Here is a 16,208-nt window from a genome sequence, read left to right as displayed (position 1 = left end):
CTATTTTGCCCCATAGTAGTGCCCTATTATGTCACATTGAAGGGCTGTAAGTACACATTATGCCACATTACAGTATCCCCAGTTCATAGTATGCCACACTATAGTGCATCTACTTCATACTGTTACATTACAGTGCACCAGTATATTATGCAGCATTATAGTGTCATCCAGTCCATTTTATACCACATTACAATGAGCAGGTCCAGAAGCATACTAAATATATTGCAGGCCCTAACATTTGTAAGCCCCCTATGTACTATACTACAGAATGGTGAAAAAATATATAAAAACACATGTAACTGTGACAGGGAAGGTGGGCCCCTTTCAGCTTTGGGCCCCATAGCAGCTGCACTCCCTGCACCTATGGTAGCTATGCCCTTGCTACCTCGAAATGCTGCAAGAAGTGGTGTTCCCCTCAGTTCTGAATGAAGATGGCAGCTTCCCCTGTTACTTTCCACAGGATGAGGTTCCACCACAGCAAATTCTGATGTTGTTTGACATGTTACACAACCTTCTTTCCATTTGAAAAAACTGACTTAGATTCAAGAAGGGCGATTTCAAGATGGCGCCCATGTTCAGTACATACCCCAAAAGATATCCCACCTCATCTATACCTTACTGGAGTATTCAAAGGCAATGAATTGTCCATTTGTGATTGTTAGTTAAGGTAGCACTAATTATGACGGGAAATATTAAGTAGGCTTACCATACAATCCCTTTAAAGTTTTAACCCGGAACACAAATGAATTTCACAGGTTCTGTGGCTGGCTGACTTCAAGTCTGCATTTCACCTGGTTGTAATCATCCACAGAACCTGTGTAATCTATTAGTGTCCCAATTTAAATTGATGATATGGTAAGCCTATGTCCTGTATAAGGGAGGATGGAGGAAGGGCTAGGCAGCAGACTGACGGTAAACAGTGGCGTAACTACTGCCCCCGCAGCCCTCGCGGTGGCTTGGGGGCGAGGGGCTGCGGGGGCGCCGCCACTGATTTAGAGCAGATTGACATGCGGACGAACGTCCGCATGTCAATCTGTTGTCACTAGCCCCCCGCTGTGAAGTAGGGACACGGAGGGCACAGCGTGCGCCTCTCCTGTGTCCCTCTGAGTCTCCGGCGTGTCGGGGGCGTGCCCTATGAAAAGGGGGCGTGGCTTCGCGGAGGACCCGCGATCGCGGGCCACGCCCCCGTTTAGTCACTGAGGGGGCATGCCCAGCGCTCTGTGAGCTGCTGGCATGCCCTCTCTCCCACTGTCTGCGCTGAATAGACGCTGTACGCATGCGCACAGCGTCTATTCACTACTGCTCTGCTATGCAGAGCAGTGACTGTAGGAGCCTCCCAACTGCCCCCCCCATCGCGGGACACTGCGGGAGGTATGCATATATGGCACTGAGGGGGCATATATGGAACAGGGGGGGGGGCACTGAGGGGGCATATATGGCCTGAGGGGGCATATATGGCACTGGGGTGGCACTGAGGGGCATATATGGCGCTGAGGGGGCATATATGGCACTGGGGGCACTGAGGGGGCATATATGGCACTGGGGGGGCACAGAGGGGGCATATATGGCACTGGGGGGGCACAGAGGGGGCATATATGGCACTGGGGGGGCACAGAGGGGTCATATATGGCACTGAGGGGGCATATATGGCACTGCGGGGGGCACTGAGGGGGCATATATGGCACTGGGGGGCACTGAGGGCATATATGGCACTGGGGGGCACTGAGGGGGCATAGATGGCACTGAGGGGGCATATATGGCACTGGGGAGGCACTGAGGGGGCATATATGGCACTGAGGGGGCATATATGGCACTGGTGGGGCACTGAGGGGGCATATATGGCACTGGGGGGGCACTGAGGGGGCATATATGGCACTGGGGGGTACTGAGGGGGCATATATGGCACTGGGGGGCACTGAGGGGGCATATATGGCACTGGGGAGGCACTGAGGGGGCATATATGGCACTGGGGGGGCACTGAGGGGGCATATATGGCACTGTATGTGTACCTGGCACATGGGGGGCTATATTTGGCACTGGGGGCACGTGAGCACCTGGCATTGTGGGGGAATATCTGGCACTGGGGGCATATGTGGCACTGGGGGGAGAGGCTATATTTGGCACTGGGGGCATGAGAGTACCTGGCACCGTGGGGGAATATCTGGCACTGAGGACATATGTGGCACTGGGAGCACAGCCCTAGCAACAAGCACTACCCCCTAGCAATGAGCATGACACCCAGTGCATGAGACCCCTGGCAACGAGCATGACACCGAGTGCATGAAACACCTGGCAACGAGCATGACACCCTGAGCATGAAAACCCCTGGCACCGTGCATGGAACCAAGAGCATGAAACCCCTGGCAACGAGCAGGTAATTTAAAAGTAATTAGAAGCCTTAATGTAGGACTTAATGTGTAATGGGCATTACGGTGTGTGGTATAATGTATCACGGACATTGCGGTGTGTGTCAGAATGTGTCACAGGCATTACGGTGTGTGGCAAACTATATCACGGGCATTGTGGTATGTGGTATAATGTCTCAGGGGCATTGCAGTGTGGCATAGGGTATAACGGGCATTGCGGTATGTGTCACAGGCATTACGGTGTATGGTATACTAGATCACGGGCATTGTGGTATGTGGTATAATGTCTCAGGGTCATTGCAGTGTGTGGCATAATGTATAATGGGCATTGCGGTGTGTGGCATAATGTGTCAGGCATTACGGTGTCTGTATACTATATCACGGGCATTGTGGTATGTGGTATAATGTCTCAGGGTCATTGCAGTGTGGCATAATGTATAACGGGCATTGCGGTGTGTGTCATAATGTATCACGGACATTGCGGTGTGTGGTATACTATATCATGGGCATTGTGGTATGTGGTATAATGTCTCAGGTTCATTGCGGTGTGTGTCATAATGTATCACGGACATTGCGGTGTGTGGTATACTATATCATGGGCATTGTGGTATGTGCTATAATGTATCAGGGGCATTGCAGTGTGTAGCATAATGTATAACGGGCATTGCGATTCCTGTCATAATGTGTCACAGACATTACGGTGTGTGGCATAATGTGTCGGGGGCATTACGGTGTGTGCATATTGTGTCATGTGCATTATTGTGTGTGGCATAATGTCTGAGGGCCTTTGCAGTATGTGGCATAATGTATACTGGGCATTACTATAAGGAGGAAAAATGACAAATAATGGAAGGGGCATGAATCAGGATTATTTTTCTTTCCTGTGGTGGCTAACGTCTGGGCGTGCAGGTTGCAAAACTGGGGTATAAGGTAGTCCATTCCTGCAATGCCACGCCTCTTTATGCGAAGCCGCGCCCATTTAAACAAAACCACGCCCCTTTTTGGCGCCGCGCGCCTTCGGCGCGCACATGTTTGCCCCTTTCCTGGTGCCAATTATGGGGGGGGGGCGCGCCGAAGAATTTTTTGGCTTGGGGGAGAAAAATTTCTAGTTACGCCACTGACGGTGAGGGTGGGTACACACTGGCGTATCTATAATGCGTGCAGTGTGTGCGGTACACACGGGCCCCTGGGTCCAGAGGGTGCCCACACTGCACCCATTTCTTCCATACTTATCTACCGGAGTCCATTGGTGACTGTGTGTGGGCCCTCCCCATCTCATGCAGCCATCACCGCCGCTGCTAGTGCACTGAGTGCTAGAGACTCTGGCACAGTGCCATAGTCTACAGCGCATGCGCAGGACTCCGAAAAAATGCAGCGGTGGCCATTTTTCTGAGTTCTGCGCATGCGCTGTAGACTGTAGGAACGCCGCTGTGGGTACACACTAGGCGATGTGCTTGGTGAGCGACACGCCTAGTGTTTCCCCTTCCGGGCCGGGCCCCCCGATGGCGGGCATACACACTGTGTGATATCACTAATGATAGTCACAGTGATGTCATGCCGCGGCCGGCCGGAGCATGCAGCTTTGGACAATGAGTCCAAATTGAGCTGCATGCACGGCCGAGACCAAGGGTCGTTAACAACCTGCATACACACTGGGCGATATAGTAAACTATACTGCTCAGGAAGGGGAAAATGAGCGATGTAGTTCACTATATCGCTAATACCGCTTTCAGATCTCAGACAGGTCGCACCCGGGAATTGGAAACGGGTCCTTCCCGGGTGTGACCAGGCATTGGAAATTGAGAACTGACTTTCCAACCCGGCAATTTGCCAGGTCGGGTTGCTATCAGGGGCGGGGACGGCGGAGGCATCGGGGACGGGTGCAGAGGTGGCGCTGGGAGATGAGATCATTTCTGCGCCGCCTCTCCCTAGGCTGTGAACGGGTACCAGCTGGGTAACCCATTCACACTGCGCCTGACCCGGTAATAACTCGGGAATAACCCGCGTCGACCCGGCAATATACCGGGTCAATACTAGGTTATTTGTGCGGTCTGAAAGGGGTATAAGTGTATGCCTACGCTAAGATAGTGGAAGGTGCAGAATTTCCCAGCAGCACAAATATTACTGTCAAAGAAAGGAAGATGAATGCATTCCATAAGCAAAATTATGTTTCATAATTGTTTTACAAGTGCAACATACCATATTGTCTGTGCACACAATATATTGAAAGAAATTAAAGGGTTTCAAACTTGCTTCTGCCCAAAACTGCTTTTACTGTTTTACTAAGTACTGGGATGTAGCACAACCCTTATTTACTGTACAGTATTGAGCCAACTGCAAATGATAAATCTGGACATACACCTAAAGATTATCTTTCCAACCAGCCAACAGCTTGGGTGGTTGGATTGAAAATCTGGTAATGTACAGATGTGTCCACTATGGGCCTAATTCTGAGTTGATCGCAGCAGCAACTTTGTTAGCAGTTGGGCTAAACCATGTGCACTGCAGGGGAGGCAGATATAACATGTGCAGAGAGAGTTAGATTTGGGTGGGGTGTGTTCAAACTGAAATCTAAATTGCAGTGTAAAAATAAAGCAGCCAGTATTTACCCTGCACAGAAACAAAATAACCCACCCAAATCTAACTCTCTCTGCAAATGTTATATCTGCCCCACCTGCAGTGCACATGGTTTTGCCCAACTGCTAACAAAGTTGCTGCTGCGATCAACTCAGAATTACCCCCTGTGATCTTACATGTTAATACCAGCAAATGTGACTATTTTGCCATTATTAACATGCCCGCTGGGAATGTCCATAGGATCGCGTGGTGGATACTCTCCCACATAACGGTTGCAGCTTGCTGCAAAGTCGCATTTGCAGCATATTTGCACCACGACCCGTTAGCGAGTAAGATTAACCTGGGCACATCTGTTTGCGACCAAATGACAATCTGCCATTTACTCCCATACTCCAGAAAATGTTATTAGTACAAGTTGGTTATGTCCATTTAAATTAACTTAATTGTCTGAACAACAGTTTTTGTTTATTTTCCGGCATTTGGGAGGAAATGGTCCTTTGCTCCCATGCATTACCAGATTTTCGTTCCAACCCGCCAACTAGGTGTATGGCCACCTAGACTACATCATGTGTATGCTCTTAAGATGGTAGAATTATGCCCTTAATAGAGTAATGCATTGTACACAAAAGGTATACAATGCAATATAGGTGAACACTCCCTCGTGCGCAACCTAGAGCTGCACACTTCAATATCGATCAATAAAAATAAACATACACAATAAACACTGTAGATTCTCAGCAGATGGCGCTTATCGCAGATATATACAATTAATGAATAACAGTCATCAACAATGAAAAACAAAAAGATAGAGTGAAAGAATTAAAAAATTATTACAATACATCAATATATGTTTATATACTTCTGAGAGCACCCTAGTGAATGCTTAGTGTGCCTCCACCAAGTGAAAAAATCAACTCCCTTTTCAGCAGTATTCACAAGTAGGTACTTGTTAAAAAAGATACACCTACTTTTTACATTTACCGACTTGAGGTGTTCAGCTGGAAAAGTGAGTTGCTTTTTTCACCTGGTGGAGGCACACTAAGCACTTACTAGAATGGTTTCAGAAGTACAGTGGGGTATATTCAATTGAAGTCGAAAGCTGCCGTCTGTCGAAAAGATGGCATTTTTGACTTTTTTAGGTTGGAAGGGGTTCCGACCTATTTAATCTAACCCCAAATTATTCGACAAGTCGAGAAATTCGACTTGTCGAAAAGCACGTGGATCGGCGGAATAGCTGCCGATCCGCGTGCTTGTGTCGAAAACGGGGGCAAAACCGACCGGTTTTGGCCCCCTTTTTGACCATCTCAATTCGACTTTAAAAAAAGTCGAAGTGAGATGCGGGAGCAGAGACGGGGACAGCAGCGCCGGAGGATGCTGTAGCACTGCTCTCCCCCGTCTAAGCTCCCGCATGTCAATTCGACTTTTTTTAAAGTCGAACTGAGAATGCATTGAATAGCCTAGGTCGGATCCATTCCGACAAATGATTGTCGGAATCGATCCAACTTCAATTGAATATACCCCAGTATATCTTCATAAATTTATATTGATGTATTGTAGTAGTTTTTTAATTCTCTCCCTCTCTTTGGGTTAAATTCAAATGTTTGAAAAGTCAGTTTGGTGTCTGTTTTTTTCCCCTGTCTATGAGATAGGAAAAAACAGACACCAAAGAGACACGTTTGGGCGCCCAAATGGGTCTCTTCACGATCGCACCCATTAGTTTAGTCGGGTTTAGGTGCTTCGTGTGCCTAAACCAGAATGTACTGGTCGTAATCAGCGTGATAATGAGGGCCATTTGAATATTGCCCCTCTATCTCTCGTCACTTTAGACGGGAGATAGGGGGCAAGTGAACATTTGAATTCCCCACCAAAAAGGCTGATGCAGTTGGTAGTAGGTAGCCCGGATAACTAGTACATGCCCCCACTTCTCGGCACCACTGCATACAAGGAAGGGAAGGCTGCTTCTGACGAATCTCTTGCACCTAGCCTTATGGTGATGGTTAAGCACTAATGGTGATGGTTATAGTGGTATGTGTAAAATCAGTGGGCGGCACTGCATTCTGCATGCATATGCAGGGACCCCCATATTAAACCTGCGGCTTCTCACTTTGGCTTCCTGCTACTACAGCATGCAAATCAGAATCAGCCCTAAGATGTGCAACCATATGTTTACTATTATGTATATTTTTACATGCACTCTGGACTGCTTGGCTGTCATTTGCATAAACACGCACTCACTGAAACATTGCTTATATAAGAGTGTTCCGTCAAACCCTACAGTCATAGGTGTTGATGTGTCCAAATCATGGACGACCGTGCATTCTGGGTGCATGTTTTCAGAGCATGTGCAATGCAGATTCACGCAAGATCCACAAATGGCGTATGTTCAACTCTGCCTCTAACCCAAATAGTGCATTATAGAATATCAGGAAAATACCAGTGTAATGAGGGAGAAGGTACCTACAGTGTAGTAGGCAGTGTTTTGCACTATGGCACAGGAATACTTCACAGCTGTAGGTACAATGGGTGTGACCGAACATCAGGCAACTTTATGGACCAATCATAAATGAACACTCGGGAGGGCAAGGAACAGCAATTGTACCATAAACCAATGACTTTACAAGGCTTTGGTCTGGCATACTGTACATAACTACAATAACAGGTATCCAGTCAGCGGTGTGGTTCCCCTTTTGGTATCTGGTGGCCATTGCTCCGGACACCCAAGGCGGGCACACGGTGGCACCTTTGATCACGGATGCAGCAGCAGATGGACATACAACCTTAAGATTTACAGGTGTTTGTTGAGGACGAAACACCCTCTTCTTTTATCTTATTACTTTATATCATAATTTTTTATTGTGATATTTAATTAAAGGTTATGTTTTAATATACTTCTTCTTGGGATGCACAACAAGGGACTTCAATCATATGATGAATGAAATGACTGTTTGAAATAATTATAGATAAGAGTGCTCCTGGAAGATACTTCTTTGTCCTCTCTCTTCCCCTCTTGGAATTATTGTTGTCTGTATCTACAAAAAATTCCGGGAGCACCACCAATCAATTATATAAATTCTTTCTTAATTACCAGTGCGGACTCACTTCTGTTTTGTATAATAATACTGTACATAACCCCAACTGTGTTTTCAAATATAGATTATGTAAAGAGCCAAGAATACTGATTATACTTAGGATGTGGATTAAAGAATAGAATCTGTGATATGTGTCTATGCTTAATAGTATTCACCATTAAGGCAAAGAGCAATTCACTGGGCAGAATGAGATTTGAATGCAAATTTAATTACGAGTTAATGTTATCATGTTAAAATTATAGCACATTTCCACATAGTTTACCGATTAAGAATATTAGTTAAAGTGGGCCAAGATTAACGTGACTGATCACTATATTTAAGTACTGTATTAAGTACTAAAAAACCTGAAGCTAATTATGATGTAATTAGAGAGAAAATCTAATTTGTGTAGCACATGTACAATCATTGTTTGTCATCATTTTTTAAACAATTGTTAAACTGGTAATGGGTTATCAATAAAAATCTTCCATGATTAACGTTTATAAGAACTGAAATTTACACTGTGGCTAAGGCAGAATATGAGCCCGATTCAGTAAGGATTGCAAGTTCTGCTAAGTATCGCACCGCCATTTCTGCTTGATTGCTATAAATACGGGAAGCCCGCCGCCATTTTTCTGATCGTGGCTGCTGCGTGTGATCACATTCAGCCGCCCCTGTTCATGCCCCTGTTTGCGCCGCCACGCATTTTGATGCCACGCCCTGCAACGCTCCGTCTAGGAAAAGGAGCATTGCTGCCGCCTCTCCCCCCACCCTGGTGCGAACGCCGTTTTGATGCCACGCCCTGCAATGCTCTGTCTCTGCCTAGGAAATGGAGCATAGCCACTTGCATTATTTTCGTAATTTTTACGGTTGGATGGCAATTAGCGATCCAGCCTGAATCGGGCCCAATGTTCAGTTGTTACTTTCATGCAGTTTGTCACTGAGGAATAATAAAAAAAAAAACCTCTATACAGCCAGGTTTCTGTTAACACGAATTAATCAGGGTAAATGCTCCCTGTGAGTAATAATAGTGGATGCATTATTGCTTCCCTGGAAACGTTTCTTTAAGTGACTCATAACATCAGAAACGTTAACCTTGGCCATTAATGTGACTTATGCTGACCTTAAATTGATTGCACTGTAATTTATCTAAAATTATAAATTTACAGATGGTCACAGACTGCAGTGCTTAACCTACCCAGACTCCCCAAAAGCTAATGAGGAATCGTTGTTGACCAGTGAAGAACAGTCCTGGCAAAACAAACTTGCTGTTTTAATTGAATACAGAACAAGTAAAGGTGTGTACACACTAAGATTTTTTTCCTTCTGATTTTGACTTCTGATTTTGCGTTTGACCGCCATTTAGGGGGCGTGGTCCTGGCAACGCAGGCGTGCTCGGACCATTGGGGGGTGCAGGCCGCGGCGGCTGCGTGACGGCACATGCAGCCACTGCAACCAAGACAGCGATGAGTAGCTCCCTGCCAGTACGCAAGAGCTGCGCTGGCTGGGAGCTACTCTTCCAGTACAAAAGCATTGCTGCTGTGCGATTCTTTTGTACTTGTGCGCGGGGGGGTCGGGCCTGACATGTGGGATGGACTAGACCTGTGCTGGGTGTCCCTCAGCATCTCTGCAGACTGATCGTCTATGTGCTAAATTTAGCACATCTACGATCAGGTCTGAATTAGGCCCATAGTCCGTATCGCAAGCACAGTCATCTAGGCTTGCGGCTCCGACCTAGTCGCTATCGCATAGTGAGAATCGGGGTTAGCCCAAATCTCACCATGTGTACACACCTTTAGTGCTTGATAATTAGGACTCCTAAAATGATCAAATCAGGCGCTCTGATATAAGGCACAAAATAAAGCTGTTGCTCACCCAATGTATATAATAGAATTGATATACTGATATCTATATACTTATAGCTGCTCCCACATGAGTATTCTGCGATACTCAAATAGATACAAATAAATTGTGAAACATGCAATGTCATAAGAGAGCGCTAGATACTGATCATTACTATATAAACATTTTATTCAATCACATAAAATAAAAGCATAAAAAATGCAATGCATATTTTCATAAAAGAATTATTCTCACTGCTGATATTATTTACATGCTGCCATATACTGTATCCCAATTGTATATTGCACAGATGTCCACATCCAAAAGACCGGTGTGGCTGGTTCGCTCCAAAGCAAATTATAAAGTCCCAATTTGTTTTAGGGAATGTGAATGGTGTTCACTAGATGGTGAATGTTCAGCTGTATAAACGATGGGCGCTATGCTACTACCTCCCCCGACTGCCAAACAATTTTGTGCTCACCACTTATTCCTTAGAGTCTCATGTGAGGCTGGCTGTCAGCATGCGGAATCCGTTGTGGTTGGTGGGAGCGGCGGTGTTCTATTCAGTTCACCGGGGAGGTAGGACGCCGTTCGTAGCTGCAGAATTCAGGCAGTTTGCCGTGTGCTGGAATACGGACTGTGGTGCTGTGCTTGTGTAGATCTCAGGGAAAAACAGCAGCGTGAGATGTCCTTAACATGTTTCTCCGTGAAAATCAAACCACGGTTTCATCAGAAGGTCTGAACATTCACCATCTAGTGAACACCATTCACATTCCCTAAAACAAATTGGGACTTTATAATTTGCTTTGGAGCGAACCAGCCACACTGGTCTTTTGGATGTGGACATCTGTGCAATATACAATTGGGATACAGTATATGGCAGCGTGTAAATAATATCAGCAGTGAGAATAATTCTTTTATGAAAATATGCATTGCATTTTTTATGCTTTTATTTTATGTGATTGAATAAAATGTTTATATAGTAATGATCGGTATCTAGCGCTCTCTTGTGATATTGCATGTTTCACAATTACTTTACACACCTTTAGCCCTTGGTTTACTTCTAAGCAAAAAATCTCCATGAAGTTTAGGACTGTGTGAGGTTGACAAATCCCAATCATTAGTACCAGTGGAAAGGTTAAACTGATGTCATAGATGAGATGAATCTTGTAGGCGCTGGTGTATATTCAGCTCTGATATTCTGTTTCCTTATGGCGCGTACGATTATGTATTTAGTACTGGAAAAGGCCATGATCTACATTTACTGAGCTGATCATCATGTACTACAGTAGAGATATGACCGTCATTCTGTAGCATACTAGATTAGTGTAATAAATGGGATATTAAATCCTGAGGTGGCAGTGGGCTTCCTCCTCTGTTCAGCAGGTCCAGCCCTGCATCTTGCCTAGCAAGCAGGTCCCTCCTCCACACACGGTGCCAAAGTCTTTGATTTCACTGTGCGGCACCATCTTTCCGGAGATGGCACTGGGAAGATGGCGCCGCGGAGGTGGCCTCATGCTGGCAATCTCAGAGATATCTACTGCGTGTGGCAAACTAATGCTGCAGACCACAATCCCTATAAATGTCAATGCTGCTGCTGTCCCTTCTATAGTGACGGTCCCCTCTATAGTATAGCGCAATGAAAATCCAGGTGAGAACTTGGAAGTAAAGTGATAAAGAACACTATTTTACACTCTTTGCCGAGACAGGCTCTTATTGAAAGCTGTCTAGGCAAAGAGTTGAAGTTTTCTTTATTAACCAGTAAGAAAAATAATTTCTTACCACTGCAATATGATGGAATAAGAATTGATACTTTTTGGAACCCCACTGCCTCCAGTGACACATAGACCCCTTAAGTGCTATCAGTGACTTTGTATATGGCATGGACTGTCACAGCTGTGTACAAATATAATGTCCTGGTATCCATTTGAGGTAGCCATTATCCTTTTTTTACTTAGCTACATATATTTAGGACATCTATATGAACAAGTGATGTTTAATTTGTCTCTAACTGCGGACCAATGATTTACTTTGAAGGGGTTCGGGCTGTACTTCCAGCAGACGTTAATTAATGTAGATGGTTATTTATGACAATCTAGTTCTGCACAGTGAAATCCTTGGAGTATAATGAAGTATGCAGGAGGAGTAATGACAATGTGCCTGATTCAGGCTGACTTGCAAATTCTGCTAAGTAGCAGAATTGCAATCCATGACATCATCACATGCTGGGGCATTGCAGTGCAAGGCCGCCCCGCATGCTGACCGCCATCCCCCCTCCTCCCACCACCACCACCACTTTATCAAGCAGAAATTGCTTGATAGCAGAAATTAGGGTTGCGTCCTGCCGGCGCAGCTAAGCTGAGCCTGCAGGAGGCCCGCCGCCGTCTTTCCGATAGCGTCGGCTGAGTGTGACGTCACACAGCCGCCGCGATCACGCTATGCCCCCCGTTTTGAGGTTGCCAACCCCGTTTTGCCTGCCCCAGCCACGCAACGCTCTGTCTCCGCCTAGGATATGGAGTGTTGCCGCCCACCCCACAAATGTCTCTGCTTGATTGATAGGCTGAGGCATTTGTATTTTCTGCTGCCCCCCGCAGAAAATGGGGGCGCATGCGCAGGACGGGTGATAAGCATGCTCCCGCATCCTTTTCGGAACATTTGCGGTTGGATCGTGTTTTGTGATCTTACTTGAATCAGCCCCATTGTGTACAGCTAAGCAGAACCCACTAGATGCCCAATGACTTGGCTGTGCGGTTAGATGATCCAGACAGCAGACATGAAGGTGTAGACATACTTTCTGCTCACTTGGGAGTATATTTTCTAAAGGTGGATTTCCAATAATTTTTCTCAATTTACGAAAAAAACGATATAAATTGGTGTTGTACTTCCAGGACTAAAACCCATATTTACTGTTAAAAATGAATATATAAAAAAAAAAATCACCTGTTAGTAAATGTGTTTCAGTCCCTGTAACATAACATCGATTGAGATCCATATTCATCAATTTGAAAATGATAACTAACTGACCATTAGCAAATACTGTAAACCCCAAAGCAGTGAACACTGTGCACCTCTTTAGGTTCTTCCACCTCCCAGCAAACCTAGGAACCTAAAGAGGTACACAGTGTTCTTCCCATGCTATATATCTCCAGCAGCCTGCCTGGCAAAATTTCCCTGCTGTCCGGCAGTGCTATGACCAAAAGTCACGCAGCACTGATGGAAACGTCAGCACAGTGTGACTTATTGGCTGTGTCAGTTCTCTGTTCAGAGGATACCGGATGCCCCCTCCTCCTCAACCCTGGTCCAACCTGTGAGAGCCATCCCCGCTGGAAAGAGGATACTGGCAGTCCCCTCCACCACAACCCGGCCTACCCTACCACTGTAGACAAGCACATCAGCCTCCCCCTTTACTGTGCCCACCAAACCGAAAATGAGATGCCGGATGGGAGGGGGAAAGGATGCACGATGGACTGCTGTTTACCTACTGATGTAGGGTTCATTCCATCCCCTCCACCCCTTGGTTCACACACAGCCACACACCTCTCCCCACCTCCTGGTTTGCATGTAGCCACACAGCTCTTATCATCCTCCCAGTTCGCACACAGCCACACACCCACAAACCTCTCCCCACTCACATGCCACATAATGCCACCCAGCAAGAAAAGATTTCCGAGGAGAACACTGGAAAGTAGTGTATAGGACTTAGATATTATGGCCATACACTACCTCCAAACTTTTTGTTGTCCTCAATCAGGGCAGTATGATCGCACCCCAGCAAGCAGGCGCACTAAATAGTAGCAAGGCCAAATGTTTTGAAAAGATCTTTAGCCCCTTTGATTCCCTACAAAACTCCATCAGTGCCATATAGCACCTTGTATGCGTGGCATTAAAGGGGCATCTATCATTGGGACATATTACCCAACTGTAGGGCAAAATCCTGATCTGCTGGACTGTGGGATAGTCCCCTTAAATCAGGACTGTCCTGTCTAAATCAGAACAGTAGGGCAATATAGTATTGCATATATAACCTGTGTGGATGTACCGGCTCATCAGCAAATACTGCAAATATTGTATAAATTAAAGAATATCCTGCGCTAATAAAGGATATGTGTGAACTGCATATATTGTAGTTACTATAAAATACTGGCACTATAAATACCACTTTTTATTTTTCTTCTTTAGAATCCTACATGCATAAATGGCTCAGGTTGTCGAGAAAAAATGTAATGTAAAATAAAAAACATATGAGTTTTTAATAAAAATTCAAGCTTCTGCTTCCCTGTATTGTAAATGTGAATAATATTTGCGTATCATTCTGCAGCTTACGTGTTGCTTCCAATTAAATTGCAAACACAATGCATTTGCAGAAAATATGATTTGCCTGTTCTGAAGCACCATTCTTAGAACATCCAATTTGGCATTTTCATGAAGGCATAAAATGAACACATACTGTAAAATGAGCTGTTATGTAGAGCGTTCTGAGAACCCTACCCAAGATAATCTATGGGGATAAGGGCAATAATTAAAATCTCCTCTGCTTTGAATTCCATTTACATACAAAATATGCTTTTTACCTTCATCTCCTTTAACTGACTTGTGACACCTTGATCTTCTGAACTGAGATCATCAGTCAATACTGAAGAGGACTTGTCAGAGGTTAAAGAAAAGGCCTCCATTTCTGCCAGCTGGACCTAAGCAAAACCATTATTAGTGATACGGATTTGTGAGTTAACCCGTTCAAACAGTTTATTTGTTGTGTCCTGCTTAGCATACAATCTCTGACTAACGAATTAAGTTTACAGGAGCTTTAGTAAAATAACCCCTGACTGTTATGTCCACAGGAGAGCAGATATTTTATTATAATCCAATGTGCTAATCCCACAGTGCACAAAGTCAATACAACTCATAAGCAATGCATAGAAGCCAGCAGTGCTGTTTGTAGATAAACCCATTGCGGTACCCACAGGACTGTTCATCTCCGGGAGAGCACAGTGGTTCATAATGTTTAGTAACTAAGAGCTGAACTAATCAATACACATTGCAGCAACGTTAATTGGCAATTATATCAACACTTTCCACAATGCTCTTGTGTTTTTTTTCAATGGACATCATTCATCCAACAGTGGTATTACATTACAAGAAGACAGGGCTAAATTTGGACAATTACAATTTTAGCAGCAGCTTGCAACAACGAGGTTAATATGCCCATTAGTTAAACTGTGTTGGCTCCATACACACATAGAAGTAACATACAATCTTTTTGGGGAAATTTCAAATCAAGTTTTACTATAATTTTCTGTATGTGTTTTTGTTTTAGATTTTTATTTTTACTATTTATTTACTAATTTATTTCTCCTAAAAAAAAAAAATATATATATATATATATATATATATATACACCATGATTTACAAATATAATTTGCAAAGGCAGCTGAGAGATAGTTGCCACAGAGAAACATAACCAGAGTCATGAGTTATATAAGTTTGTGTTCACATAAACATTTAACACTTTCTATCTGTTTATTCAAGTTATGTCCAGGGACAAATATAGACCAATCTGGAACTTGGAAATATGCCCTGAAAACTAAGTGAGTTGGTCAAATTATTTTTATTAGGGACAGATGCACCGTAAGGGGGGTAAAGATGGCCCCATCTGGGGGCCTGGGGTTGACCCAGCCCTGTCAGGGAGGTGTACCTACATCACTTGTTAGAAGCCTCGATCTTCACAATTAGGGGTGGCTACGCCCCCTTGGCCATACCCCTGTCTAGTACTGGGGACCTGGCAGAACTCTTAGAACAACTATGGAAACTGGTCCACAGGTAACTATACAGACTATACTGTAACCCAGTGTTTCTCCTCATAGAAGCCTAAAAATGCAAGTCTACAGAACAAGGTATCCCGATGAATAATTAATACTACCTGTAAATCTATTGCATTAGTCAATTAACACACCTGTTCTCCAGCTGGGTGATCTGGAAAACATGCACTGTTAGTGTTCCATGAGGACTGGGTTTGAGAAACAGTGCTGTAACTGATACTGAGTACTACAAGTTAGATAGTAAAATAAATTGATTATTTGGTGTTAGAACACGTTTACATTGTCATTTGTGCCCAGGTTTTCATAGATGTCCCATAATATACTTACATTTCTTAACATTTAGAGCTCCATTATCAAAGCGTATAATGCCCAAAATGTGCCAAAATAAAAAAAATGTTTCTGCCAATTTTTTTAGCATTATTTATCGATCTATCTATTTATTTATTTATTTTAAATAAAGGAACTGAAAGCTCAAACTGAGCTATCAATAACATGCATGCACCAGCCCTTCACACTATGGATAATGTTTGCTGTGGCAG

The 16,208-nt window shown here is 44.5% G+C and overlaps 1 protein-coding gene and 1 long non-coding RNA gene across 2 annotated transcripts in view; one reads left to right on the top strand and one right to left on the bottom strand.

Annotated features, from left to right (window-relative positions):
• CACNA1I (calcium voltage-gated channel subunit alpha1 I) overlaps positions 1-16,208 on the bottom strand; it is a 699,757-nt gene that overhangs the window by 40,458 nt on the left and 643,091 nt on the right. Inside the window, exon 32 of the mRNA XM_063940720.1 lies at positions 14,425-14,541. Within this exon, the coding sequence (XP_063796790.1) occupies positions 14,425-14,541 (117 nt within the window). The remainder of the gene's footprint in view (positions 1-14,424; positions 14,542-16,208) is intronic.
• The window catches only part of LOC134958253 (uncharacterized), a 94,568-nt gene that overhangs the window by 3,700 nt on the left and 74,660 nt on the right, over positions 1-16,208 (top strand). Inside the window, exon 2 of the long non-coding RNA XR_010186923.1 lies at positions 9,181-9,309. This is a non-coding gene — a long non-coding RNA (uncharacterized LOC134958253). The remainder of the gene's footprint in view (positions 1-9,180; positions 9,310-16,208) is intronic.

The sequence above is a fragment of the Pseudophryne corroboree genome, chromosome 9, assembly GCF_028390025.1.
Source record: "Pseudophryne corroboree isolate aPseCor3 chromosome 9, aPseCor3.hap2, whole genome shotgun sequence".
NCBI lineage: Eukaryota > Metazoa > Chordata > Amphibia > Anura > Myobatrachidae > Pseudophryne > Pseudophryne corroboree.
This window is presented reverse-complemented; position numbering and strand designations above follow the sequence as displayed.